Genomic DNA, 26,395 nt, shown 5'->3' on the forward strand with positions numbered 1-26,395 from the left:
CAATCACATTTACACTTCTGTTCTGATGTACTGCATTTATTGAAAATGCATTGGATATGTAATCATGAACTCTATTCATATTCAGATCTATTTGAGCATTACAATGTGCACATTAAATATGATTTGCTAAGATAGCATGAGTAGGCCATTCATTTTAACATGAAATGTATTTTCCAATGTTCTGAATGTTTTTCTTTTGCAGGTGTGCATTTGTTATTCATTAGCTAGAGAAAGTAGTATTGTATATTAGTGATAGCAATGCCTGAGAAGGAACTTCTTGGCACGGACTGGGCGATTTAATGAACAGAAGAAGCTTCCTATTCATTTCATATCTGGAATGAAGATGCTCAGGGTTAACCTGGTTGTTAGAGTACCGTGGGATGGGAGAATCGCTCCATGTTACAGGTTTGTTCTGTACGAACAAGCAATGATTGGAGTCTCAGGATGACGGGACTAAGAGATATGGTTGTGCCTGGAACTTTCCACTTTGTTAGTGTACACATTTTTAGAGTTGCAACACATTCATTTAGACTTAGAGAGATGCAGATCTCTCTGACCCCTTGTCCCTACAGTGCATAGTTATATGCTACCAGTGGTCTTTTTACTGAAGACTTCTACTGGAGTCTTTGTGATGCAGTCACCTAGCTTGCTCTGTCCCGAGATCCTAGAAACCTTTTCCTATTTAGTTTCGAACCTAACTAGATGTCCTTAATTCTGTTCCGATTAAGGAGGAGCAATCTAAATTATTTTAAAGAATGTAAATTCTTATTTCATATTTTCTGTATTGCTGTGACTAATCCTTATATGTCTTATACTATTGAGACTAAACTTATTCTGGTGTTTCTGCTTGCAGATTCTTATTTTGTATCTTTACAATCTGATTCTGTTATGTATTTATTTTGGATTGATTACTGATTTGTAATAAACCCATTAAACTCCAATACTGATTCCTGGCCCTTTTTGTGTGGCCAAATGGGCTTCACGAAATTGTAAACTGTAGATTTGATGCTAACTCCTTTGCCTCCCAGTACATGACAAGCTCCTGATGAAGACTGACCATTGCTTCCATAAGAGATGTCCTTACCTCCTCTTTACAAAGACCTAAGAGAGTCCCTTACCCAGTTCAGGATAGTCTAGACACAGCGCTCATCTCTCAAGAAAGGCAGGTATCTCATTGTGATGTGAACAGATACCTACCTGCATCACTATTTTCCAGGGACTGATCTTCTTCTGAGACTTTAAGGAATACCTCCTCCAGTGTTGTGTCCATCAACCCAAAACTGGTGAGCTGCAGGTCAGACAGGTTCTGCTCCAGGTGCTGCAAAGGAGGCAAGTGGAAAAAGCTGAATGTGAATAGAGGGTACAAAGGGTGCAACGATGAAGGCAAGCAACAGCACAAGAGGAAAATGTCATGGGATCCTATCTAGGGAGAAGTCTGGAAAGACTTGATTGTGTTTGCCAATGCCCTGTCTACTGAAAAGGAAAGGATGCATCTGTAAAGCGCAAAGACAACTTCTTTAGGGTAAGTTATGCTCTATAAATAATAATAAAGCTAAGCGACAGCAATATCCCCATGGACATACATCGATTTCACTTTTTATGAAGTTAACATAAAAATATGGCATATCAATCTAGGTGGCACAATAGTTCAGAAAGACCATCCTGTTGGCACTTGAATGAAACAATTATAAAAACTATGTCTGCAGGAAAATAAATGTCTTTCGAGTTTATGATGATCAACTTTTAACACCACAGGTCTAACTGAGGTTGCATCTTAATAGGTCAAACACACAATAAATCTTTATAATTTTAAGTGGGAGCAAAAGGCAGCCATTTAGAAGAAGTCTTTCCCGTGCCACCAGCTAATCTCTCTTTTTGAGGGAGGTTCATATTTCTCCAGCTACACAATACCTCACCCACTCACCAGCACCTACAAAATTACTAGTGGGCTTGAAGATGCTACGTTTAATGCCCACCTGCAATCATCTTCTATAGCAGGCTTTTTCTTCCCTTACTTGAGGGGTATGGAACTCTTGTGCAAATAAGGAGCTGAATGGTGGTGTTTGAGGCATGTAGGGCCTGATTTGGAGTTTGGCAGATGTGGAAAATCTGCCAAAAAGCAGAGAATGTCCTAGGCATTTTATTTAGAGTAAATAGATACCAATGCTATCTAACTAAGAGGGGCAGGATATCTGTGTTTTTGGTGGCTTTCCATATCTGTGAAACTCTAGGTAGACCCCTTGATATTCTCATGTATATGGCACAAAATAAAATTGTTATACAAGAAGTATATTTGTCTACAAAGTACAGTAACTCAGATCCCTTGTGTGCATGCACAGATCACACTTCTAGCAGGTATTAGGTATGTAATATCCTCTCTGCGTTTTAAACCAATGGGAAAGGAAACTGGAGCCTAAACAATGGCTAGAGACAAACAGGATAATTTGGTACATGTGCTTTCAGTGAGCTTAAACATGATTATCATAATTTTCCCAATAGGCGGTGCCTCCCAAATACTGATCGGACAATTAAATCAAGTCCACGGTGCCAGTATGTATGTTCAAACTGTGAAATAGATGGGTTCACTGTAACTGCAAAGCTTACCTCACACTGGAGCTCACAATAGATATGCCTGCCTGGCAAGAAGAAATAGAAATGTGTACGGTTAACTTTTAAATGATGAAAATAAAGAGGAGAGCTTTTAATAAATCCGCAGCTTGAAAGCATATTTATTGTGTCCTCTGTGTGGCGTGGGCGTTTCAGTTAGAGTGAACCCTTTGACCAGTTCATGTCACACTAAAACACAATTACTTTGGATTGACAATGTTCTTATAGAATGATTTTCATCCGGTTGCGAGTCTGAAGTTGTATACCCGGAAACGCATGCGGATAGTAGCAACAAAAACAGACATATTCTTTACAAGAAAAGACATTCACTAGTTGTATGTGGAAAGCCATGTCACAGTTTTGAATCTGGTTTGATATGTTTGTGCATGTAGCACCTACTTCAATGTACCAAAAAGAATATTTGTGTCAATAAACTGTAGTTGGCTGCATGGATTTTTCAATCCATTGTACAATGCTCCACCTAGTTGTTGACCATACATACCATGCACTTGATGTGCAAAGATAAACTTTAGTGAGAGGATCTGACTCAGCAAGCAGCTCTAGGCTGCTGCACCAGACACTTTTTACTGTTGATCGTTTCTTTGGACATCTGAAGACAGCCTTCTTTAAAAGCATTGCTTCTTAGAGGTTACCTGGAACAGCCTCTCAAAGCAGCCTTTCTTCACAGCCTCGCTGGGTAGGATGTAGGACAGTTCTGTGTTAGTGTCAGAGATGAGAAGACAGGAGGCTATAAAGTTTTTGATGAACTGGGAGACGCGGGTTTCTGAACAGGAAGAGGGGCTGTTTGTCTGGCCCACATCTACAATAAGAAAGAAAGAGAACATGCAGAAAGCCAAAGACATGCTAGACTTATGTATTCATACCGAAGCAGGCATCAAGACAGATACTGATTACATTTCAGAATGTAGCAAATATATTACTAGTACATGAAAACGGCTGCGAAAGGCAACATTGAAGTTCACAGTCAATGACAGTTTCCAGTATGTATCCTCATGCTTACCCTCTGCAGACCTTTGGCCGTAAGTGACCATGACTGCACACAAAAACAAGCAAACTCTATGCTAGTCAGGTTGTCTACATGAACAAGCCTATACCTGGACCCAAGCCAAAATAACAGGCACAGGTGAAGGTAAAAACATAAGTTATGGCAATGTCACCTGGCACTGGATCGCAGGCTGCAGCAATCCCTAACACCGCAATATTCATGCTTTTCAGCAATGTAGTTCAGAACTGCCAGCCATGTGGATTTATAGCTAAGTACCCAAGAACCGCAAATAACCCATAGTCGGTGAAAACCTTTGTAGGAGCACATCAGCACACATACCGACCACACAAAGTCTTTGTCTTACTCTTTGGAATGGTGTATTCAATTTGAGGTGGGCATGGGAAACTTTGGGCCTGATTACAACTTTGGTAGAGGGGGTTAATCCGTCCCAAATGTGACGGATATCCCGCCCACCGTATTACGAGTTCCATAGGATATAATGGACTCGTAAATATGGCGGGCGGGATATCCGTCATATTCGGGATCGATTAACCCCCTCCGCCAAAGTTGTAATCAGGCCCTAAATTCTTTCATCTATGAACTATAAAACAACATTTGAATTGTATTACCTTTCTATTTCCTTTTCTTATATTGGTCATTTACTTTTGGGGGCTAGCGCCTGCATGCGTTAGTGTCAGCTGCATTCTTTTTCCCTTTTCTGTGCCAGGCAATAAATTGCTAAGTATCACCCTTAGTTGTTTCTTCATTGCTACTTTAAGAAGTATTTCATAGTTCCTTCTGACACATTTCTATGGTAGGCTGCTTTTAGAGACTTTGGGGTCGTTTTTACTAGGTGTTGGGCTGCGAAGGCAGCATTTTTATTTAAGTTACGCAGCAGACAAAGTCGTGGTCCAAGTCCTTTTAGGAAATCCTGTTTTCCAATTGCAGATACCCCAGCAACATTACCTGCTGTCGCTGAGAGAACCTAATGCAAATAACAGTTCTCTTGAGAACTATTTGGCATTAGTGATTTCTGTGGTGTTTAATCTTTTACAGTATTTGTGTTTCTGGTCCAAAGTTAGTAACCTTTTACTCGATTTGAAGTGTTAGGTGCTCTAGGCACATTTACATTTGTGATTTCAGTTTGTTCTAGTTAATGCATCCCGGTTTTACATTTGCTATACTCCCCTAAGTGGCTTCTCCTTAATTCCCTGTTGGACCAATCACCCATGGTAGTAATCCTAGTAATACTTACTGTTTTGGAATTGCACTGAACATGTTGTTTTAGATATGCAGAAAGCAGCAGGACTGCTGTGTATCACATTTCATTACTATTTTCAGAAACAAAGGAGACCCTAATATAGTATAATATGAAAACCAATTACAGCTACTATCTCATTTCACAATTGATACCATACAGTACTGCAGTGAAAATGGTGACAACAAGAACGTCAAAATGAGCAGTCAATTTGCCACAACACTCTGCTACATGTATAGCCTGTTTCCCTAGAGATAGGGTAAGAGGAGTGATAAAGGAGTAAAGGTTTATAAAGGTATAGAAGAGGAATTAAGTATGACAAAGAAAGGTGTTAATGTAACATGACCACGTCCTATAGTGATGTCTTCCAGCAAGCCGAGCGAGTTCCCAGGAAATGCAAGAATATCGCTATAAGCCTTAGGACTGGGAACCCTCCCCCCCCCCAATTGTGCAAGCTGTTGCACCTGACAGCATGTATTGCCCTCTGTGGGCACAGCACTACCCTACCCAAAATAAGCCTACCAGGCTATTTCAGAAAGTCCTCTCACGTACCACTGAACAGAGGCAGTCCGTCATTCATTTTGTAGATCAGTTTTTCAAATGCTGCCATTTCCTATATTGGTTCTAGAAAGGTTTGGCAGCTGGACTTGTGAATAATGTGATTAGATCACAGGACTGAATGATATCGTAAGCACACAGAGTGCACTCAGTGCATGGGCATGTTTATGCCCCATAGGTGGGAAAGCTAAAGAGGCTTAGGGGAGAGAGGAAAGTGATAGTATTCCATTAGCAATGAGATGGCGGGGTGACGGACTGTATGAGCAGGGCCTGGCTGCCGCTGTGCACACAGTGTCAATGGCCAGGTAGAAGGGTGCAAGTACTTTATCTTGGACGAACATTCAGGAGGGAGTTATTCAGATGAAGACTGCTGTGTGCATCCATGTTTAGTATGCACCCAACTATGGTGCACCCAGGGAAAGTGTTCCCCACAGAATGGAATAGGTAGTTAGCTCAGTGGACACTAGGCTCAACCTGAACTGCTGATGAAGGGTGATACCCTGAAACCGGTCCCAGGATGCTTGTTTCCTGTCCAGGGAGGACCTGGCCTAGCAGTTCGGGCTGGACTGTTCCCATGGGGAACAGGGTCAAGACTGATTTGCATATGGTTGGGTCCAAACTGGGGTGAAGTGGTGAGCAAAATAACAATGGATTAAACCCAGATCTGTGACTGGGGGTGAGTGTTTGAAAAGTTTCAACACTCCGTCCATCATTTTATTTCATTTTATTTTGTTTTGTGATGTCAACCTGAACTGCAGTCAGGTGTGTTGCCGGGGATCCTGGTCCATCCCACTCACCTTAATTTAGTCGAGTCTATGAAAGAGAGAGGCCGCAGACTTGAAGTCAGAGACGGAGTTCCCACAACATTTAAAATACCTTAAAAACAAAGTAAATCTGATCTATGTATGATTTTTTTGGACTCATCATTGGTAGATTGACTTGGACCTCGCATCTGCATCTGACTGTATGAACCGTGCCAAACAGTGACACGCACTTGCAGTGAGAGGTCTGGACACAGTCCTAGTTCATTTCCGTGCATATTTATACAAGGATATGGCTTTGCGGCAGCCTGTTAATGCATTTGTGAATTTTATGACCTCTTTGGATCTTCAAACCAATTTTAGTAAATCCCATATTATAGCTTGTGGTCCTAAGTACTCTTCCCTGTCCAATATACCACTTGGTAAACAGCATCTGAGCAGCATTAACAATTTTCCTTGTCTGGGTGTTATTTTTTCTGCCCAGGGTTCTTGGACATCTAATATTGCTCAGCGTGCTACCAAATTTTCTTCAGCCAATGGGTCATTATGTAGCCTTCCTCAGCCTAACGGCGGGGGCTTTGTGGCCCTGTTACATACGGGGCTGAGGTATGGAGATTTGCTAACTGCTTGGCCATACAGCAAGAAGGGAAGAGATTTTGCAGAAGGCTTTCATTTGTTCCTATTTCTGCTTCCCATTTTATTTGCCAGAGTGAACTGGGACTTCCCTCTATTGCAGATATGATAAGAGGGCGGATGATTGGTCCTGGCTTGCTTTGTGGCAAAATTCAGAAGCTGCCCTGACTAGAGAGGTAATATTGGATTGATTGTCTCTTGACAATAGGCTCAATATTCCACTGCTTGCATTTGTAAAAGGGCATTTTACTAAACTAGGGATGTAAACTTTGTTTACTGACCCCTCCTTATGCACAGGTGTAAATAAGAAAACAGTAGCTAAAATCCTTTTTGATCATGAGGAATTAAGGCATCTTAGGGACATGGGCGGGGGGTGAAGCCCCCAATGTCTGTGCCTGAGGGATTTAAACAGTTCAACTGATTATATCAGGCTAGTTCATAAGCACTATGAGTGTTCCTTGCTTTTATGTTTTAGGTCTGGCACTGTGCAATATATGCTTTGTTTTCCCCTGGGGTTTCTACATGATCCTATCTCCAAGCCCTGTCCGTGTGATGATTTATCCATCCAATCGTTGCTGCGTTTTATGTTTTTTGCAGATTTTAAGAAATACTGCCAAGATGTTGGTCAATGCAGACTTATTTTAGATTGTTATTGTTAATTAGTAATGAGGAAGTCGTTTTTCAGGTTGGGTCTTTTTTAAAGTCTATTGTTTGACTTCGTTGGTTTATATTATTTTAATTATTGTCTTTCATGTATTTGTATACTTTTATGGATTTCATAAAGATTCCCGAATAAAGTTTGATGAATTGAATTGACTTTAGTAAGCATTTTCTCAGAGACAAAGCATGTGGCACTTGTGTAATAAAGAGCCAAAGATGTATGTGAATGGACTTGTTTTAATTAGTCATGTAATCTCTTTACTAACTTGAGTTGGACTTTTCAGGTTCAAATCCATTAGGTACAAGTATAATATTAAAACATGTCACGCCATACACAGTAAACATGGGTAAACATATTGCAAAAAATATTTCAAAATTCGAATAAATTAATAAAAACACGTGGGCCAAAGGTGCATACATACTAGTCTTGGATTAAACTACAATTTGAATAAAGAGAAATAAATTAAACTTGAATCACACTGTCTCAGTTGTGGCAACTGTGTTAAACTCACAGCAAGTGACCTTAAGATTTAAATAACAGGCTGATGCATTGGCTCTCTGGCACAAAGAAGAGCTTAGTAATGTTCAGCCACTTTCTGGGAAACTGAAGAACCAAGGTAACTGTGATTGTGGTTCTTGTAACAAAGTTGCTTCAAATGTGATGAATTTCCCGAAAGGCAATGTAAGATATGGGTCTAATTAAAGGGAGATGGCTGTTTGAGGCATAATTTGCAAGCATCCCGTCCATTACCCATTGTTTTCAGTGTGATACCCGAATGTGACGGCTATACCAAACTGTTGGTCTTGTTCTCATTGTGCTACAGGACTCAATCTGTGCCTACTGTAGTTGCAAGCAGACTCTGATTGCTTGTGTTCAGGTTCATTGCACTGCACACAAAGCTTATTTTGAACAAAAGTCAAGACATCTTCAGAAATTGGCATCCATCTATGACCCACACTAGACCTTATGATCTCCAGCTGCCCATTTGATCTCCTATTGAGAATTCAGATGACTGCAACCTATGGAGAAGATCCCAAAGGCCCAAGGATCAAGGTATGGAATGTCTTGGATCTTAAAGCAGAGATCAGAACCAGACTGCATGAGCATCAGGATAAACTAGAATATACAACCTTCCTGGTTTGCCTGTAAGTGAAGTCATCTTGCAAAGGTGTGGCAATGAAGAATATAAAAATATCAGACTAGGCCTCGCCTCACTGATTGGATACTAACCTTCTACCATTCCGTCTATTCTGTTTGCTTTTCAATCTAGTGCTCCAAAGTAACCACCCGGTTACAAGTAGTGTTTTACAAAACACCACAAATAAATAATTGGGTCACTACTGGCTCTGAGAATGATGTGGTGAGCCATATTTTTATTTTTTTAGCTTTGTTTATTGGTTTTTCAAATAATTTAGTAATCATTAATACATGTGTATGCTCTTCTTTACATTCCATGTGTTCAAACTTATTTAATACATTCAGACTGCAATTAATGAGTGGTTCATTGCGTTATTCTGCTAGTCACTGTTCATTCCATCCACATGTGTATAACATTGACACTTCTTACTTAATCTTGTTTCCAGCTTCTATCAGCGCACTCTATATCCCCATACAAACTGAAACTACTTAAAACAAACTATGCGCAGGGGAATAAATTGTGGCATACTGAGATCAGCTCCTGCCAGTATATCTAGATCGCTCTACCAGCAGGGTCACCCTAAAATGTGGTGAGCCATATAAAAATGACGGTGCGTATGTCAGTATGATGGTCCAGGATGGTAGAATGGTCTACTATCTAGGTAAAAACATGTCCTGTTAAGATGCTTACCTTTCTTTTGTGGAATCGGGTTATATTATTTTTTGGAGGGCTTTATCTAGTTGTGCTGTGAAGAGCACTGGTCCACTGAACATCCTATTAATAAGATATGCCTGTGTCGACCAATTTAACTAATATTCACTACATAAGTCTCAAATGATAACTGTCTCTGATTGGACCAATCAAGTGGATGCTAACATGCAAGGCTCAGCAGACCACCGTGCCTATGATTGTTAGAAAATAGAGAAACCTATGTTTTTCAAAAGCAGCCAATATACTTAAAGGAAACTTAGCCGCTTTTTTAACAAATAAAAGGGACGACTGCGTACTTCCCCAGAAGTCTCAACCCCAATTCACAAAGAGTAAAAGGTCTCAAGGGGATCTCTTCCATTTAGCCAATTGGTTATCATCCCAAATTGGGACTGGGCAACTTTTGAGATGTTTGCAACAATATCAATTTGCAATTTGGATGAAACGCCTGTAGCATGCTGGGAATTTAATTTGGAATCCCATTATAGGAGTTCCTAAAAGTTCACGGACTCCTAAAATTGGTACATAAAGAAAATCCTATTTCATTCTCACAAGCACTCAGAGTGTTTGCGACTGTAATATAGGTTAGTACATCTAGCCCTTAATTACCTATGTGATTCTTATACAGAGTGCTCTTTCATACTAAGTGGCATCCCAACAGGCCTTGTGAGATGTTCACTTTCCCTTATTTTTCAACATTGTCTCTCTTGCTCTGTAGGGACTATGGTCATAGGGTTCTCTAATTTAGTGTATGTCCCTGGAGCTGGTCCCTATGAGGACCTTTTTTTGCGATTGTGGATAACTAATGATGAGTAGGAAGTACTGATGTGGAGAAATGTTATTGCAAATGCAGCCCCTGGGCAACTAGTACTGGGGCACTGCAGAGGGCTAACTAAATTACTAAGCACTACGTTTTCTTCACACAGTAGCATGGCCTGTTACTTCATGGGGGTATCTTTAAGAGTTCTCAAGAGTTTGAGGCTCACCTGGTCTTCAATACGGTAAGCAAGGAGGGGTCAGCTGTAGTTTGTTGATTTAGGCCAAACATCCTGAGCCACAGAGGGGCAGTAGCCACCAGTGACTGTTAGAGTACACTTTGGTTGAACCCGCTAACGTGTACAGTGGTACGTGGCACAAAAGCATGAAGCACAGTGAGTGGGCTCACAGATCATAGAGTCCCCACTGGGAGTACAACATAAGGAAAGCCAGAACACAAACAGTTCAGAATGGCCTGGCTTTTCCATGCCGTGCTGAGGATGCCGGCCACTATGAATCAGCAGTGGGACGAAACCACAAGTGCTGTGGATTCGTTAGGACTGTTCAGTATTTGGTATCTATCCTTGGGATATCCTGGGTATAAACTGCTCTCACTACAACTGGTGCAAGAAGAAGATTATCCTACAAAACTAAAACTATAGAACAAGATACCAGAAGTAGCTAAGAGATCCCAGGAGGCTACACTGCTTATTGGGTTCTTCATGGGTTTGTCAAGTATCACCTGTCATTTAACACTATAGCTGTTTGTATGTTTGAGAACTGCTGTGCAATACATTTATCTACTCAAATGTTTGCAGACAGTCTAGAAACATTGCAGGCATACTTCATTTGAAATTTGTGTCTACTTGTTGTAAGGTATATACACACACACACACAATAGTGGCAGGCAGTGAAGGTGCTAATGTGTATTTGAGGTCACTGTAGTTTTTAAGAAGACAAGACCAGTCCTGCAAGCAGATACTATGGACATTAACATCACGTTTCACAGCAATCCTTTGTTGGCAGCACTCAGTACCTAGACTACCATGGTCAGAAAGTGATGGAAGCTTCACCGGTATGTGAAAGAGTGGACTATATTTGAGATAGGCGTCATGACTGAAAGAGGAGCAGCATAACTGTACATTCTCAAAACTTTGCGTATGCAAGAAGTGTCATCTGTGTCCTAAGCATGACAGTCCAGGAGGTGGATATAGTTTAATTATATTTTATCGTGCTTTTTGTAGTTTAAACATTGATTTTTAATGTTTTAATGTAAAGGGTGTTGCTAACTAAGTCATGACTAAACTATAACTAATGAAATTAAATAATGCTTTGATCAAGCCACATGACACTCCCATTTGTCAAAGGATGTTGTGGTGTGTTTGAAGGCCAAAGTAGTCATCAGAGCATTATAGATCATAATTGAGCAATTGTCCAAAATCAAGACCTTGGGTCTTGAAGCTCTTAGCTTTGTGGTTGGCAACGCTTATGCAATGCCATTTTAGTGGGACTGGAGTGGCATTTAAAATGTTTAATCCCTGAATTTGGAAGTCACCGGAAGTATTCTTAGGGTTAGTTATAATGACAATTTGTTTTTAATAGAGTGCTTCACTGTGGGCAAAAAAGTCTGAATCTGTGTCAACACCCACAGATAGCTTTTTTAAGGCTTTAAACCCATTCTGGGTTGATCCATGAAGTGGTAGGATTAGTGGTGATATTTGAATTTATAACATATTCTTGCTGCATAAATACTTGCACTCAGCCCAGCAACTATCTGAAAACTAGAAACATGTGTCTTCTGCTTGGCAAAGATAAAACGAGTAGATACAGATACACAAAAGCATTCTAAACACTGAATACCAAGCTGCAAATTTCCAAGAAATGTTCTTAGCAGTGAATAAGCATCTGTGCTCTACCAAGCAATGGGTTGCATCATTTGTCTGTGCTCTAAGACACTTGTACCCTTTCCCAATGTCCATCCAACAAATGCAAACACACTGCCACTCTGCCTGATGGTAAACCTGACAGAGAGCATACACCTAGTCACGGTTTAATAACAGTCTAGGCTCCAGCAACCGACCTTTTCTGCATTTCAACAAGGATCAGCATGTACAGGAGTCTTCTTGTGTTATGCTAGATACATTTGTTCTCTGTATGGCAGCACCCAGGACAAGTAGTGCAAACCTGCATCCTCTCAGTCGTTGGCCCAGTCAGTAGACACACACCAGTAGGCACATACCTGAAACCTGCCTGGTGTCGGACTGCTTCTTGACAAGTGTGAGCTTGTAGCCATCTCCATAGGTGCTCTTCAGGAACAGTGGTGAGCCGCAGCACATCAGCTTTCCATGTGAGATGATGGCAATCCTGTCTCCCAGCAGGTCCGCCTCGTCCATGTGGTGAGTGGAGAGCAGGATGGTACGTCCTGGGGAGGGGGTATAAAACAGTACTCTGGAGGCACGATAACACACCAACTTTGCATATCAAGGTCATATCCCCCAGGTCGGTCCAATGAAAAAAAACCACTGGATGCTCCTATGCACAGAGGGAAGCATAGAAATAACTGTAGTAACATCCAAGATGCCCTATGCATGGACAACATTTTTGACTGAGTCACCAGCTTGGCTGAAAAGCAACACCACACAAGTAGCTGCACCACCTTCTGGTGGCACAGACAGGAGGATACGAAACTATCTATTCATGTATAATAACTACCAGCATTTCCCTGTTTCGACTACAAAATCACTAAATCAGCGTGCTGCCATGCTAAGGGAGTAAGGAGAAGTGGGCCCATCCCACCAGCAATATGGTACCCCTAGATGTTGCTACAGCAGAAAATCCCTGTTCTGGCAGTTAAAACTGTGCACTAGAGAGGAGGCTGCTTCAGTGTTATGACATATGCATTTATAACACAATGGGAATGGGGAGCTTTTTCTGAAATGAAACAGTACAGTTTTTATTCCCAGAATCCTCAAAACCTAAATCTAGGCTATACCGTACTGTTCCTATGTAGGAAAAATATATTGAAATATAGAATGAACTGTAATGCATTCTTGATTCAGACATTATTTAAAATGGATGTAGACTTCTCACCTACTCTAGGTGGCAGGCTTTAACAAAGTGCTCCTTGCTAGTAAAAAAGTTGCTTGGGGGGCTCATCCAAAGTTCATAGATGAATATCTTTTCTTTTCTTTCAGCAAAGTTCGATGTGAATCTCCTATTCCCCTACTCGTTACAATTGTATCAGGTGATACTACCACGCAGATTTATTGTTATTGTACTTCACAGGTAGAAGATTAAAAAATGTGTGTGATGGAAATATTGTAATTTATGGAACCAAACTCGCCTCTATTTACTGATCGACATGTTTCTGCTCCAGGTTTCCAAGGTCAGTCATAGAAGTTTCATTGGGACTTCTCTCCATGTGTCTTACACTATCACATCTCTTAGATTTGTGCTGTGACAAGGTGAAAGCTAAACGAGTATAAGAGAACAGTGAATCTGTTTGCCAGGATCTATCAGGTATATTCTTAAAATCTTCTGCTTCTTGTAATAGGTAATTTCCCGAAGGGTGGTGTGGATGTGCAGACAATAATGCTCTTAAATGGACCTGGAACTCTTGCATGGTTCCTTTTCCGAAGTTTGCATGTGGAGAGTTCCAGCAATCTAAAAAGCTGGGGAGGGAGGAGTGGGTCAAGAGTACTTCTCTGAAGCGCAGCACATTGGGGGGTTATGGAGCTATTCAAGTAGTATGCATAGATGGCTGGTCATGGGTGAATAAAGATCCTTCAGAAAAACAGTGAAGTAGAAGCTGTGTCTGGTTTTTCGAGCATAAGATGGCTTGAGAGCGGAGCTAGGTAATTGTGTTCTTGTCTTGATGTGAGGGCGGTTCTCTATATATGTCTTTGCATGTGAAGGTAAGGTATTTTGAAGCTGCCTCAATGCTTGGACTGGGAGCCAACCAAGTGTTGCAACTATGCGGTGATTAGTTTGCGTGTGGACCCTGGCTACAATATTCTTCATTTTTCTGTCGCTGGGAATACATTTTTTAAGGAGGTGCTGCTAGATGCATTCTGCAATAGTCTAGTTTTTCTGTGAATACAGTGTGAATGGTTGTGGTCAAACAGTTTTTGGACTGGAATTGCTGGAGTGTGTATTGTAGTAGTTAGTGGTTGGATTTGATAGCATTACTTAGCTGTGCTCCTATGGAACACAGGCTGAATCAGAACTCTTCTTTGAGCAGTAGTGTGCAACTGTTTACAGTGGGTTTGTCTTATGGTCATTTGATTGGTGTGCTGCCTTGATTTAGGAAATATCTTTAGTAATTATGCTGAGCTGTGTTTCATGGTCCATTAGATTTCTTCTCTGGATGTTTTTTTCTGATCTTTTCATGTAACTTAAACTCCTCCCCAACGCTCAAACCGCTTACTTTTCCTCGACCCTACCAATCTATTTCTTATACGCCTTCTTCCACAGTATTCACTCTATGCAATCCTGTGGCTAATGGTACTGCTGCAAGGAACAATCAGCTCCAGATTTAGGTTTGAAGCATTCTGGGAAAAGATGGCATGCAATGTCACGTCACCTACGGCACCAAATATTCCTGCAGTGGCCCCTGTCTTTCCTCCACTCTCCTCATGTAATATCTGATGCAACTTCCAATGATTCTTGTTATACCAGGCCCCTTCAGCAATCTTTGCCTCAGAGATTCTCCCACACATGTCCAAACAGAAACTAACGCAGTCACTCTCCCTGTAAAGTCCCAGAGAACAAAGAGAACCTGGATGTCTAGGAAAGACCAAAGAGTTCACACCTATGATATGCAGGACAATATCACCTAAGGTGGGACAAATTATAAAGTAGGCAGCAGTACAAGATGAGGATACCCTTCTCCTTTGCTGAGACCTTACCAAACTGTATAGGTCTTAACATCTCACCTTGTTTGTATTTCAGGATCAGGTCCCAGATTGCTCTACGTGCATAAGGATCAACACCAGCAGTTGGCTCATCTAGGATAACTGCCCGAGATCCCCCTACAAATGCAATGGCTACAGACAGCTTCCTCTTCATCCCACCAGAGAGCGTCTGCACCAAAGAGTGCCGTTTGTTGGACAGTCCTAGGTCTTCAATCATTCTGGAACGAGCAAACAAGGAAAACGTAAAACAAAATGTGAGCAGGAGAAAGAGAAGTTAAGCAGAATAGACAGTGATACACAGGTTAGAGGAGACAGACCAAAGTGAAACTCAGTAAATGGGACTAGATATGAAAGAGTGGGAGAACGAGGGACTCACCTATTTTAGCATTTGATTCAATTCCTCACAGAGAAGAGCAAATGTATTGGGCAGACAAGAACATGTTCAAAATACAGAAGAGGTGAAGGTGAGGACTAGAACGGACGGTGTAAAATTATGCAAGCAAAGGGAGAACAGAAAAAAGGGACAAAGGTCTAAAAGATATGAGTAAGTAAAACAGGAGCAAGAAAAAAGGGGAACTCAGTGAAAGCATCGGTAAAAGGCAGAAACAGTGGAAGAGAAATACGTGAAGAAAGATGTCATCAACCAAACAAGAAAACAATGGCCGGGGAAAAAAGAAAAATCAGGAAAAAATCAGAACAAATGTGTCCAGAGTAGAGAAAATAAAAAAGAAATGTGGAAAGTGAGGTTAGAGGTGAAGGGAAGAAAAGACTGGATGAGCAGAGAAAGCAAAGAAAAAAGGTAGGAGAGCATCAAAGTAGAATGAGAGAATTGAGTGAAAGGAAAAGAGAAAGGGAAATGAATGGGGAGATAGACTGGGGAAGATGGAAGAATGAGGAAAGGAACTGGAATGGAGATAGAGAGAGAGTCTTATGAAAAATAGAAAATAAAAAGCTTCAAAGACTAAAGAGAAAATAATGAGCAGCAATAGTTTGTTATGAACATTTTATGACTCGAGAAAAAGACAGTCATTGCAGATATGAACAGAAAGAAATGATCTTTACTTGTCCATTTCTTTGCGTATCTCGTCCTCAGCCATGCCCTTGAGTCGGGAGTAAAACCAGAGGTGTTCCTCCACAGTGAGCTTGTCGAAAAGTACATTGTGCTGGGGACACATTCCCAGATTCTTTCGTATCTCATTCATCTCTGTTCGGATGTCATAGCCGTAAATGGTGGCAGAGCCAGAGGTGGGCGGGAAGAGGCCGGTAAGAATGGACCTGAGGGGAAATGAAGGCAATGTTCAGCACGACAGAAAAAAGTGACCAGAGGTCAGAGCTGGCCATTCTTCTTTGTGCTGACGTTTAGAACAGTCATTCTCATAGGTGTTCATCCAGTCCTAGGAGACCCTCCAGAAACTGAATACAAGTGTAAAGAAGCATGGAAGACCCAAACCCACATATGCCCTGCAAAAAGCAATTTTCTCACTGAGTCTTAGAAGCCTGTTTTCAATTTGTGAAGCAGTAACAACAAAAATATTCTTGCTCGCCCCTAAGTGCCCTCACCAGAGGCATTTCCAGTGGGGAGGAAGTTGTCATTAAAACATTTTGAACACAGAAAAAGAAAACATGCTATATCTTGGGATGGTTGGCTGATGTATATTTTATATTTGTTACAAGACTCAAAGAGAACCCTTTTGCTCTGCCTTGTACATCTTTGTCTGTGAAACTTCTTTGTCAGAGGGCAGGGAATGGAGACAGACCTGGCAAACTAAGGTGATTTCTTCTGCCTGGTCTACACATTGGGATCCCTGATGACCACTTTACTGCCCAATCTACACAATGGTTTGTGGATTTTATGTCCACCCAGTGGTGCAACTGCTTCCTCTCGCTATACAACCCAACCCATTAATAACAGCCCAATAATGTTCTTTTAGCCTCACTCAAGAAAACTGCACAGGCTACCAGACTTCAATTAGTACCCAATATCAGATCAATGTGCCTTGGGCAGGCTCACTGTCAAGAACACAGACTGATGATTTTACAACACTGTGGACGACAACAAACCTTATAAGAACGAGCAAACAAGGAAAACGCCTTGAGACCCTCACGGGTGAGTAGCGCGCTCTATACATTTTTTTGATTGATTGATTGAATGTGCATGAATCTCTGGTGTGGGAAGAGATTTGTGCTTTCAAAATGTCAAGCAGACTCTAGAACCACAACAAAACCAGGATGAAAGTAATACTATAATAGATGTAAAATGAAAGAAACCACAAAAAGCGAACCCAAGATACAAATTCAACAAAGTAATTTCAGTAGGACAGTTAACTCACACATCATATCTACCTCCATTTATAGAGCCAGGATGTATACCAATTGTCTACACCATTAATAAGGAAGATAAAGGTTTCTTTAGAAGCAGCAAAAATATCTAGCAGAGATGACTTAACTGTGAATGGGTCTTTTATTCAAAATCTCAATATATAGTGCCTTTAAAATTGGCATTTTATAGCAAACTATTTGTCTACTGATATAGTTCATGTTACGTAGAACATCTTGACCCTGTATCTTTGCCAAGGTGTTACATGCAAGAATATGCAGCCACTATACTAGAAGCATTGTCCAATTATGATTTAAGTTGACTTGTTAAAAAGAGTAGATGCCAAAGCACAATGCAGATGGTTGCCTAGATGGCTCATATCTACAGCAGTAAAACTGTTGTACAGGCTTTTATAAATGTGCATTCACCTACATGCAGTCAGAGCTAGTGGAGCAATTGCATGAGCACTTACATAAGAGAAGTTTTACCTGAACCGTAATAGAAATGGAAAACTTGCATTCAAATGCAAATCAAGTAAAACCCATAAATCGAGCTTATGAAATTTTGTGTTGTCTCCCTATGCATGTACACTTTTAATATAAACTGAGTATGGATGGGTACATGTATCCATGTAAGTCTGCAGCACAAATAAATGCAACAGAAAGACTAGTGTACACACTTTTTATCCCTTACCCATAAATATTTGTGAATGTCTACAAATGAAACTGATATACTCTTTTTCTAGCCTTAGCTGATTCAACGCAAGTTTCAGATAACTGATCAAAAATATTTAATAAAATTCCATTCATAATTTAACATTTGTACGAGTTTTCAAAGACATGTGTACTAGATCTATGGAGGACAGACGTAGAATAAATAACACAAGTGGTCAGTGTGGTAGCCACACAAATGTAATTATTTGTGACCTCAGACACACAATGTCAACCAATGTCGTTTGATAGTTTAAAATGTATAGAAATGTTAAGAATGGTCGTGTGATTAAAAAGATGAATTTAAAATGTTTGTTTTTTATTTTTATAATTTCTATTTATTATGAACCATTGAAAACAAATTTAAAATAATCTTAGCACCCAAACAATCACAATATAAATTCAATGGAAATATTTGGAATGTTGTATGACACAGCAAAAATGAGATATTTTTGGTTGACAGCAAGCATCAGAAACATGAAAAATAACATTTAAAAAAAAAAACATTTTTGATATACAGGACAATTGAAATTGCAAGTCTTTACTCACTGAATATACCATAGAAAATAAAGGTATTTTGACAAATGGGATGGTTTAGCCTGCAACACGGTGTTACAGAATGACAGCTTACTTCTGGTGTGTAAAGTAGTTGAGGTTATGTAATCACACCTTCTGCTGTCTTACTCTTTAATTAATTTGAGAAAATAGGTTTTGCACTACAAGTGGATATAAGATGTTTCCACCATGAAGACTCCCTTAGGACAACTTACATGGTGGTGGTTTTGCCAGCTCCATTGTGTCCCAGAAACGACACCACCTGGTTCTCGTGAAGGTTGAGGCTCAGCTTGTTCAGGGCCATCTTCTTATCTGTCTTGTACACTTTGGTTAGTTTGTCTATGCACACAACCAGAGGGAGGTGGGTTGGCTCCTCCTCAATCCCACGAGTCTCTTCTGCAAGAAGTAGAAAATGTTTATCAGTTTTGTGTGGTGTGGGGTAGGCAAGGTGTCCAAAGACACTTCTGCATGAAACATTTAAGAAGATAAATTCTGAAATTGACAGAACTATCTTATGCTGCTGGAAGGCCTAAATGTTGTGGGCTTTTGAAGTACGTGTGATATACATGGTTTCAGGATATTGATCACGGTTACTCACCTACAGAGAACTATCAACTGTAGTCCATATCAGACCTCAACAGGTCACAGGAGGTAAGTGCAATGTTTTAACAGCACTACTTTCTAGTGCACCTTTCAGAGAAAGTGCTCTATTTAGCTTCAGCATCTAGTTTAGCACAAAATCGATTGGCGCGTATCTTTAACCCTCACACACAATGTGCTCTTCTCATATTAGACTTACACATGCCTGCCAACCTACCACCGTGCAGACAGTACAACACCTATTCAATCTAAAACATTTCTGTGACATGGTAATGCCTAGCTGCACCATCTGGTTCACAACAAGATGATCAGAGACCAACAACTAAACTCAGGTGTGACACTCAACTCTCAGATAGGACATCTTCCAAATACCCACCTTCGAGTCATATATGCAAACTCCTGGTTGCTTTACATCGGACATTGTAATAACGTTAAAATGCTTGCGAGGGGGTGATGCACGAAGATATTCCAGCTCCATATGGTTGTCTACACTGGCCTGATGTGAGTGGGGACATCAGACAAAGGGATTTGGGTACCAGCTGTGATGCCTCCCCATGGCATGTGAATCCAGTGCATCCCAGCATGCTGTAAGATCTGCAGCAGTCACACTGGGCACATTTGCAATGCTGCAGTGAGTATGTCATATCCTGCTTTACTAGTAATGTGGGGGACTGAGGGAATGTGACACCAACTAAGTTTGAGCAGTATGTGTACCCTTCAGAGGACCGGTAAAAAATAAATACTACAACAACAACTAGATTGCAATCAGTGCTGGCCATCCCCACAAATTTACCACTTAGCGTGCTACCTCTTCATATGCCGGCATCTTTCACTGGCGGTGGTACTGCATGTGCTGTGGACCATTACATACTTACGTCATTCCGACTAGGGTGCCCCCACCGCTCCGGCTGCCCATATAAACTATCTCTTGCTGCCTCCCATTGATTTTCTCTGGCACATGTATGTTGCATACAAGAAATATGCTGTACCTGGGCTGCATGGCTGTAGCGGAGTGGATGTTAACTCTTCAAATGCTCTGCTGTAAAACCTGTTTGCATGCCACATCTAGCCCAGCCTGCCAACTTAATACCCCAGTAACTCAAAGATGGATGGGAGCAGCTAGAGAGCTGTATCTGTGGTTGCATCTCCCATGATCCTAGCTCTTCTGGAGGTACAGAGTGTGGTATTCAGGGTCTCCTGAGACTTTTCTTCATATCAGGTACTTGAATTTGCTGTTCTACTGCTCTAACGTTTCATGCCTGTTTGGTCCTGTGCCTTACTCTTGGCCTGGCTGCTGCAAACCCCCTGGAATGGGATGCTGACTGTGGACTTGTGCCCATTGACCTACTGTCCCCTTTTATTATTTGTGTATGTGTTTACTCCCCGTGGAGTAGGAGATGGTCTGGGGCACACACTGCCAGAGATCCTAGGTGCACTTTGATAGGTCTGAAGCCAAGACAGTGATTGAATCCAACCAAGTGATGCCATCAATCATCATGGTGTGGGCCAAGGAGCAACATAAAGCACAATCAAATATGTCAGATAGTTATGCTAGGACCACAATGTCTGCCTGGCAGACTTCTCCCTTTGAAGACGCTGTACCAGATCTCATCCACTCCAGCAGGGTCTGGCCTGGGGGTACTGTCCATTGACCCAGAAGACCTCAGAAAGCCATACAGGACTCCTGGGGGTCAGTGGAGAATAAGACTGAGGTAGTGGAAATTGAGGTAAACCTTCTTCTTTTTTTACCTCCACAAAACTGCTGAAAATGTCATCGTCAGAAAGACCTCAACAAAGGACCTGAAGACTAGGCCCCAATTGGACACAAACACCTTGTGCACATGTTTGCTGATGGGATGGCACCCATCCATGTAGCCATTCCTGTTGGATAGGCTGTCAACAATCATTGCTATAAAGGGCTTCTCAAAGTTATTTTCAGTGGAGAGGGCTCAAAGGGCCTGGGGCTTATACCGCACCTCAGCCCCACCCCCAAAGCACTGCAAATGCCTCATCGTTTAACTATGGAGACTGGAATGGAAAATAGCACACCACCATGCAGCAGAGGGCCGCCCTGCTTGAGAAAGTGAAAATGACTACCTTATCTACCTACACTAAGGCAGTTCAGCAGGCAAGAAGTTCCTTTGACACGGTGAAACAAACAGAGATTTGCTTTTTCCAGAAACGTTGTGGGCCATTGATAGTGCTAAACCCTTGTTATCCACTGCCCCTGCAAAGTCATGGAACTGGGCTGAGCACTCAGACTCATTTTGCAGTGGGAGCCATTAGCCTTCAGAACAAAAAATAAATACTTGTGGGGGGTGGCTGAGGGGAAATCAAACATTCATGCCAAAGAAAGATGATGGTGCACATTAATAATGCAAGTCTGTTGGATATTGCTGAGAATCTGTTGACTGGAGAGGACTAAAATTGTGTTGCTTTTTCGTACAGTGATTGCTTTGCAAGACCCACACTTTTTTATATATATTTTTATTAACTTTTTATTAACATTTTGCTGCCATACATGTGCAATTCAAGATATGACCAAAACTGGCTCCGCCCGATCCATCTTCATTCGTGTTCACATCACACTGGCCAGCTATGTGTGTTATTATTTACATCGTGTCACTCCCCCATCCCGTATTTCAGACTTGTACATTCTACGAACTCAGTTTGTTGAGGTCTCGTATGTATACATTCATTCCGTGGGCACTCCATAATGTCATTTTTACTGTTATGTCCACATGACAGCCTTCAGCTAACACTAAACAACAACTTTACTTGATGGTGCCTATGGGAGCAGGCGAGTCTAATTACAGGGGTAAACCATTTTATTGCTCCACCGGGTCGTGGTCTGGGCCCCTTTTCCGGTTCTTGGTGAGCAGGTGGATATCCGGGTCAATGCCTGGCCATCCTCAGCTATCTCCGTTCCGCCCTCCCAGTGCTCCCGGTCCAGGTCAATGGCCGCCTCCTCTTTCTCCTCTGGTGTGACCTCTGGCCTTTCCTGCGTGCTGTACTATCTCTGTTATATAGTCGTCCCTTTCCCTCTCATTCCATTCCATTTCCGGGCCTGCTATCTCTGCCTCCTCCTCTGAGGTTGGTCCTCTCCCCTTGCCATACGGTCCCATTTTATCAGGACTTCTTGCAAGACCCACACTTAAGTGCATGGTTTACTTCTTTGGCAAGAGTAAAGGTGTAAAAAAGAAAGATTTGTTGTGCGGGTGTGGGAGCGGGGGCACAGATTTATCGGGAAATTTTACTGATACTGGTTTCATACAAACTTCAAGGACCATACTAGAGTATAAGTTTACTTCTGCAGCAAGGGTAAGGCTGTGAAGGTGGGAGCCTCAGATTTATTGTCAAATTATACTACTACTGGTTCCAGTGATTTTTCTACTTGTTTAGGATCTGCCCTAGCTGCTTCAAGTTGTCTGCCAGTTTTGGCTCTGCTCTTCTGAGTATGTTTCATATGCTTCTCTACATGTGTCCTATAGATTCTAGGAAGTTTTGTGGGGGTTTAAAGTGACCAGATATGATATCTTGAAAAGGCTCCTCACAAGTTTAGGACTGGGTTGCATTGGGTTGATCCAAAGGAGTGGGGGTGAGGCCGTACCTGTTTGAGTTTCTTTTTAGTACTGGGTTTAGAGGCTGCAAAGGTGGTGATAATTCAGGAGAGTGATTGAGGTATGTTAAAGAGCAATCGGTAACAGACGGAGACTCAGGCTGCTTGAGCATGATTAGGAATTGTGTTTACAACTTTTACTCTTGATAATCCTGAATGTCAAATGGGATGTGTGGTGTAATGAAGGGCAGTGGGATCACGTCCTACTTCAAGACAAAGGGTGGTGATAGTTATGCTGCAATGGTCATACTTGAGCATAGCTGTCGCCAAGAGAGTATTCTGCAAACAGTGAGGCCATTCATAACACTCACATTTCTTGTGATTGGCCCGGGGTGTGTTGATCTGGATCAGGGATTCACTGTACTCGCACTGGGAGACACTGAGGAAAGACACCAGTTGGCATGTACATATGTAGGGCTTATCAAGGAGATGACTCACTGCCTCTATGTTCATATGTCCCTAATATCAATGATTCTTTTTAAATTACGTAAACGTCTGTAATTTTCCTACCCTGCAGCTCATCTGGATGGGTGCTTTCAATTGTACACTTAACTTGTCTTTTACCACATCTAGGCTCACTCCAGGCTATTGGGTTCTGCACCTAAAAATCTCCCTAGCTGGACAATGGATTTTAATTTGCTTGGAAGAGTTACGGTGCATTCATCATGGAGAGAATAAGGTGTTTCCTGTCACTAGTCTGCCCACTCCTCGTACTCTGGGAGACTACTGACAGGACAGGAAGAGAATGTGTAGAACTTCCCATATGGAAGGTATCTGGATTATAGGATCATTGCTTTTTGGCAGTGGACATGGTGCTTAGTAACCACAGGCAGCCAATTATGCCACGGAAGTTTAAAGCCACCTGGCTGGATGGCATTGCTTTCTATGGTGACCTTCGAAGGTCAATAATCTTAACTAATGGAGTTATGTGGAAGACTTTTAAGATGATGGTCAGTGGGTTCTACATTAGCATCACAAAGAGTTTGGAACATTACGGTGCAGGAAATTAATGCCACGGATAACAAACAGCGCAACAAAGAGAATTTGCCCATGGATAAGCCATTGTTGAACTCCAAAAGGGCTGATAATGTGGCCAACTTGCAGACAATTCAGTGAGGCTGTGCAAATTTGATTGTGACTATTACAATACCCATCTTCATTTGGAGAGGGATAATGTGTGAACATATCTAGCCTGGGAGCAGGGGACCTGTATGATATGGGTAATGTGCAGCTCACCTGGGGGACTGACGATGGATTAGGAATACATTGGTGACATCATTAGGGATTACTTATAGCGCCTCCACAAACAAAAGGCTCAATGTGACTATGTTCCGATTCAAGGTTTCCTGCAAGAGGCTGGCACCTGCAGACAGAGTGGGGAGTAGGGCAGTGGGGAGGCGAGGGGGGGTGGTGGTGAAATGAACTCCCAACACCCAGGGTCAACTTGTTGGGCAAAAATAAATACCCTATCATGGCTGAGCTAATGGTGGAGTTCTACAATGGATATGCCAAGTTAACTGTCTCAGAGGAATAATGTCTAGCAATCCATCCTAAACTCATAGTTTCCAGTTTTTTCAATGGAGATGAAAATTAAAAAAGACAAAAGCCTCAAAATAACTGCTGACCTGAAGTATTTTAATGTATGGTTCAAGGCAGATCAGAAGCTGAAAGTCTGTATGCAGTGCTAGCAAACTGCACAGCACTGTGCATTTGTGCACAATTGCTATTACTTCTGTGCATTAGAACGTATTTGCACTTTGTACATGTAAGCTTTAGTACAAATATTTTTGTCAATCTACTCCCCTGCCTGTAAAAATATGTTTAACTTTTTTGGATGTATTTTAGTCCTTTTGTGTTTACTTTGTAATATGGCATTAAGTGGCACTGAGGACTTACAGTGTAGGATTTCATTGCATGGATATCTCAAAACTTCATGAACAATAACCTAATATTTATATTGACCTAATTCATGAAACTAGAACGCATGAAACTAAGCTGGCATTGCTTGGGCTCAGATTTATAACTGCAGACCACAAAAGATCCCTGTAGTCAATGTTTACCCATTGAGCCACCTTACTGAAAATGCGCATGTCCATTTCTTCAATAGACTTTCTTGCAAAATGCTTTGTTGACAGTGAATCATCTGTTACAAATTTGACCCTATGCTGGTTAAAGCCCATAAGATGACCTCGCTAGCACAGGGTAGTATAGCAACTAATGTTTTTTTGCGCCTTATTATTTAAATGTTTTTGCTTATGAGACTCACCTTATAACAAAACAAAAGGGTTGATGTGGCTGTTGTTTCAATGATGCTTTCTATGAAATTTCATTAAATTGTAATGTGATTTTACTCTGTGTGGCTATGGCAGTGAACACAGTTGTTGTGTGCTTTGAAGAAGCGAAGAGACCACAAAATACTGTCAACTACACTTGTTGTGATTTTATGATCAAGAACATCTAATGTTGCCGTATGCCATTTATTTGTTGTATGGCTCTTGCAATTCTCTTTATTATTATTGAGACGATGGAGGGAGACAGAGGAAAGGAGATATGAAAAAGAACCTACACGAGTGAGTTAAAGAGACAGGAAGAAAAGGAGTTTAAATATAGAAGCATGAGGTGGACTCAAGAATAGGCATTCCTAGTATTCAGTTAGCCCAGCCATTCGGAAGAAGGCTGCAGAGCTAAACACTGGTCCCCTGAAATAATGTTTTTACAAATTAAGCACTGGCTCTAGGACCACAACATATCAGGTTTACCAGCAGCCCTTCACACAATACTGATTTACCCCAGCAGTCACTGGTCCTGTCCTTTTACTTTGCAGAGAAATGCTTCTTTAATCTAAAATAGAACCATCAGCATTTAACAAGGGTCCAACCCGGAACATATTTTACTTACATCATGAAGAAGTTATCAATGGGAAACCATTTCTGGAGGAAATGAGTAAGTAGATAACATTCAGAAAACCTAACACTTTCTCCAGTATTCCCACCTTACCCATTCGCCTGCTTTCCATGGCACAGGCCTGGTCTTCTTCCATTATGCTGAGACGAGTGGTTCTGGACCAGGGCCATGACCATTCCCATGTCTCAATGCGCCCACTTCCAAGCCAATAGGATTTCTGGAAAGGGAAGTACCAGGGTCGAGGGAGACCATACATCCCTGCAAGGAAAAAAACCTTTGATCATTAACATACAACAGGAATTGGCAAAATCCAAGACCTAGAGATGGAGCATGGCACATACCGTGCAGAAAATGCAATTTGAACATTCTTTGGTTAATACTTCTTCAGAAATAATTTTAGGAGAAATAATAAAACTTGCAACAAGCTGATACTCCTATCTACATCACAAATGGAGATATGGGAGCAAGTATGTTATCACAGCCTCCTTTGTTGACAAAGTTTCTCCTTTATTTCTACTCTGAGAGAAAGAGATGGACAGGAACCATAGGAGGGGTCAGGTTTTGTATATGGAGGTGATAGCCAGACAGCTGTACTTTGGAGAAAGGGGAGAAATAGTTGGGATTGGAGAAGAGAGGTGCAAGCAACGAAAAGGGACAAACTGCAGGACACAGAATTTGTGGGGAGATAATG

The 26,395-nt window shown here is 41.4% G+C and overlaps 1 protein-coding gene across 3 annotated transcripts in view; it reads right to left on the bottom strand.

Moving 5' to 3' along the window:
• The window catches only part of ABCA2 (ATP binding cassette subfamily A member 2), a 499,989-nt gene that overhangs the window by 157,165 nt on the left and 316,429 nt on the right, over positions 1-26,395 (bottom strand). For all 3 annotated transcript variants that reach the window (XM_069241449.1, XM_069241450.1, XM_069241448.1), the window contains exons 20-26: positions 25,798-25,962; positions 18,797-18,977; positions 16,062-16,274; positions 15,021-15,217; positions 12,326-12,508; positions 3,261-3,427; positions 1,198-1,318 (exon numbers count right to left, since the gene is read on the bottom strand). In XM_069241449.1, the coding sequence (XP_069097550.1) occupies positions 1,198-1,318; positions 3,261-3,427; positions 12,326-12,508; positions 15,021-15,217; positions 16,062-16,274; positions 18,797-18,977; positions 25,798-25,962 (1,227 nt within the window). The remainder of the gene's footprint in view (positions 1-1,197; positions 1,319-3,260; positions 3,428-12,325; positions 12,509-15,020; positions 15,218-16,061; positions 16,275-18,796; positions 18,978-25,797; positions 25,963-26,395) is intronic.

This window comes from Pleurodeles waltl, chromosome 6 (assembly GCF_031143425.1).
Source record: "Pleurodeles waltl isolate 20211129_DDA chromosome 6, aPleWal1.hap1.20221129, whole genome shotgun sequence".
NCBI classification, from domain to species: Eukaryota; Metazoa; Chordata; class Amphibia; order Caudata; family Salamandridae; genus Pleurodeles; species Pleurodeles waltl.